The sequence below is a fragment of the Carlito syrichta genome, unplaced genomic scaffold, assembly GCF_000164805.1.
Source record: "Carlito syrichta isolate Samal-C Ts95f unplaced genomic scaffold, Tarsius_syrichta-2.0.1 Scaffold90612, whole genome shotgun sequence".
In the NCBI taxonomy this organism is placed as follows: domain Eukaryota; kingdom Metazoa; phylum Chordata; class Mammalia; order Primates; family Tarsiidae; genus Carlito; species Carlito syrichta.
The window spans coordinates 198599-202031 of record NW_007034708.1 but is presented as its reverse complement, the minus strand read 5'-3'; the positions used below and the strand labels follow the sequence as shown (position 1 = coordinate 202031).

General features: G+C 49.9%; 1 protein-coding gene across 1 annotated transcript in view; it reads right to left on the bottom strand.

Annotated features, from left to right (window-relative positions):
- Positions 1-701: 701 nt before the first annotated feature.
- LOC103261022 (kinesin-like protein KIFC1) overlaps positions 702-3433 on the bottom strand; it is a 49934-nt gene continuing 47202 nt past the window's right edge. The window contains exons 10-12 of the mRNA XM_008058656.2: positions 3172-3321; positions 1323-1383; positions 702-782 (exon numbers count right to left, since the gene is read on the bottom strand). Of these exons, the coding sequence (XP_008056847.2) occupies positions 702-782; positions 1323-1383; positions 3172-3321 (292 nt within the window). The remainder of the gene's footprint in view (positions 783-1322; positions 1384-3171; positions 3322-3433) is intronic.

Below are 3433 nucleotides of genomic sequence, written 5' to 3'. Positions count from 1 at the left end.
ATCACTTTATAAAAAAGATACTTGCACAACGTATGTTTATCGCAGTGTTGTTCACAATAGCAAGAACCTGGAAACAACCATGCTGCCCATCAAAAGAGGACTGGATTTTAAAAATGTGGTTCATATACACGATGGAATAGTACGCAGCCATAAAAAAGAACAAAATCATGAATTTCGCAGCAACCTGGATGGAACTAGAGTCTATAATACTGAGTGACCTCTCACAGAAACAAAGATCCGAGTATCACATGTTCTCACTCATATAATGGACCTTGAACATCCAATGTAATACTATAAGAAAATGACTGACGGTACTGGGAAACTATGGGGGGAGGGGGATGGGATTAACAGTAGCAAATATCTGTCTGGGGATGGGGAAACACCTCTTATCAACAGGTTGCCTGAATGAAACATACTTGTACTCCTAACCCTTAACTGTACCCCACAAAACCATAATTAAAAATATTGAAAAAAAAAAAGAAGATGTATAACACACCCAAGACTCAAGACTCAAAACTTTTTTTTTTTTTTCTTTTTGAGAAAGCAGGATTTATTGAGAGGACAGAAAAGCTACCAGAGTGGGAGGCAAATTGAGGGGGTCCATTTTTAAAAATTTAGAAACAAGGTGATTTAACCACTTGTCAGTCACAGGATTTCCTATTTGGCAAAGTGACTATACCATTTCTAGATGGTCCCATGGGTTAGGTGCCTCCCACGGACTTGTGAGCAGCTGATTGCTCCTCCATAGCTCTCTGAGCTCGCTCCAGTTCTTGCTGTCCTGCCTGTCATTCCCAGGACACGCTTTGCTCATGAACGCCAAAGTCAGACAGAATCATGGCCTATGAGATGCCTGCTTGCACCGACCACCCAGGGCTTTGTCTGTGAAACCCATGTGAGCAGGCGCACAGCTCGCTGGGAGTATGAGGAAGCTGGGCTCCGAGCAACGCTGACAAGTCACACCTACTTCCAATCGCTGATTTGCTCAACTTTCCTATACTGCTACCACAGAGTGGGTTCCCCCACTCCACACCATCCTCTCCTAGCTTCTACCTCAGTGCCTGAATTTTTTTCCTGAATTTGTTGCCTGAAGTCTCTGTTTCTGGGCCTGAAAAAGTTTGCTTAGCAGACTGGGCACAGTGGCTCATACCTGTGATCCCAGCAGTCTGGGAGGCTGAGGCAGGAGGATCACTTAAGTCCAGGAGTTCGAGACTAGACTGAACAACATAGCAAGACCTCGTCTCTACAAAAAATGTTTAAAACATTTTTTTTAAGTTTGCTTTGCAGAAAGAAAAAGTAATGGTTGGATATTGAACAGCCGGTACCGTCCCTGCTAGCTGGCTTTCTCCATAGCCTGGACAGTTGCTAGAGTCACCAGCATGGCCACTAAGGGAAGAGACGCCCCCCACACCCCAGAGCAGGGGCTTTAAATGTTGAAGGCTGTGTGGTGAGAGAGACCTGTCCAGGGCTGGAGGGCCTGCGGGCACGGGAACAGGCTGGTCCCGGCAATGTTCCTGCAATGTCCTCTCTCCCTCCCGTGGCACCCCTCTCTCCAATGATTCCAGGAAACCACCGCCGCCACCGCAGCTCAGCCATGTGCTAGTGGCCGTTCCTCAGCTCCCAGCCACCAGGCTGTTGTCCAGGGTGGACCCACTTCCCAGAAGGGGTTCCAGGTGGAAATGGCAGCACCCCTCACAGCCCAGCCCATTGTGACCAGCACCAGGAGCCACCGGGTCCTGAGATTCTGAAGCCACGTTAACAGTGGCGCAGCATGTGTCCCAAGAGAGTCCTTGTTACCTAGGCCGTCCAGTGTGTGTCTGTGGGGGCCATGTTGCTCACACAGATGTCATCTGCAGTCCCGGCCACACCCTGCCTACTCTGCATGGCCACGCAACTTGCTTTGGCTGGGGAAATGTGGGCAGGATGGCGTGCGCCATTCCTGGCAACACCATTAACAGTGGGCATGCAATCCTGTCCCCAGACACAGGACTGTGTTCCCAGGGCCTCCTCATCAGCCTGAGATCCAGTCCTGCAGCACAGCCTTGCCATCCAGATGGGACTCTCCCAGGAGACGTAGGCAAGACTATAGAAAAGAGGGATGGGCTTGCCGACTTTTTCTTTCAGAAACAGAAGCAAATTGACAAATGTTTCTGTGCACAAATACTTAAATAACATTGGTCTGAAGAGGCAACACAATGTTAGGCTGTTGTGGAAGTCCTCACATCTTGGTCTGGTTCTGGTTTTTAGGGTCAGACATGGTGGCTCATGCCTGTAATCCCAGCACTTTGGGAGGCTGAGGTGGGAGGATTGCTTGTGACCAGGAGTTCAAGGCCAGTTTGGGCAACATTGTGAGACCCCATCTCTAAAAATAATAAATAAATATTTTTAAAAGACACAGAAGAGTTATGCAAGGAAACACATGAAACAGGAATCGACTCAGAGGTTGGCCACCTCCACTGTCACCTGCTGCTCAGGGGTGTGGTCTCACAAGCTGACCGCTGGTGGGATCATATAATTTGCAGCCACCAAGGAAACAGGATGTACACATGGCCGCACATGCGACAGTCAATGGGTGGCAGGGCCAGTGACCAGCCAAAGGAGGAGACGCTGAGCACACACAAAACTGTAGGCGTCCCTGTCAACTTGATCAGATGTTCCACTGTTATGTTTCTGGGACCAGTTCAGTTGGTAACTTCATGGTACTAGCAGGGGTCTCTTTTGGGAACATGTGTGTGGGGCAGGACTGGCTTCCCAGCTTCTCTCCAAGAGAAGAAGACATGGCTGATCCCATGTCAGGATGAGACAGAAGGGGAGTCCTTGCCCTGTCTTTCCCACTCCAGAGCAGACGCCTCCATCCACCCACTCTGACGACAGGGACGCTTGCCACAGGCTCTTTCCAGGCAGTTAGTCCTTGCTCATGCAAGTCTGTCCTATAAGCATGTGTGGCCTTCTCGTCCCTCGCCCCAGAAACATTTAGGTCCTAGGTGGTGTCGACAGCATCTGATGTGCGATCAGGTGTGGTCACTGTCTTCCAGTAGTCATACTCCTGTGTGAGCACTCATGTGCTGCCCATCTCACACCCCCATGTGGGTTTCCCTGCTCACTGTACCTAGCTGGTGACAACTAGTTGTCACCTAACATGGTCATCACGGGACTCGTCATGCCTCATGGTACCTGAAAAGCTCTTCCGCAGCTCTGGGGACGATGCCCAGGTGGCTCTGTGAATCAGATGGCAAAGCAGGGCCATGCTGCACGGAGGGTCCCAGCATGGTGTGGCTCTTCCCGCTGCCCGTCTGTCCATATGCCATCACACAGACGTTGTACCTAAAACCCAAAGCACATTCAGGACAGTCACACATGTGTAGCCCATGGCCTTGCCTGGCTCTGGGAAACATTCTTTTTTTTTTTTTTTTTTGAGTTGGAGTCTCACTCTGTC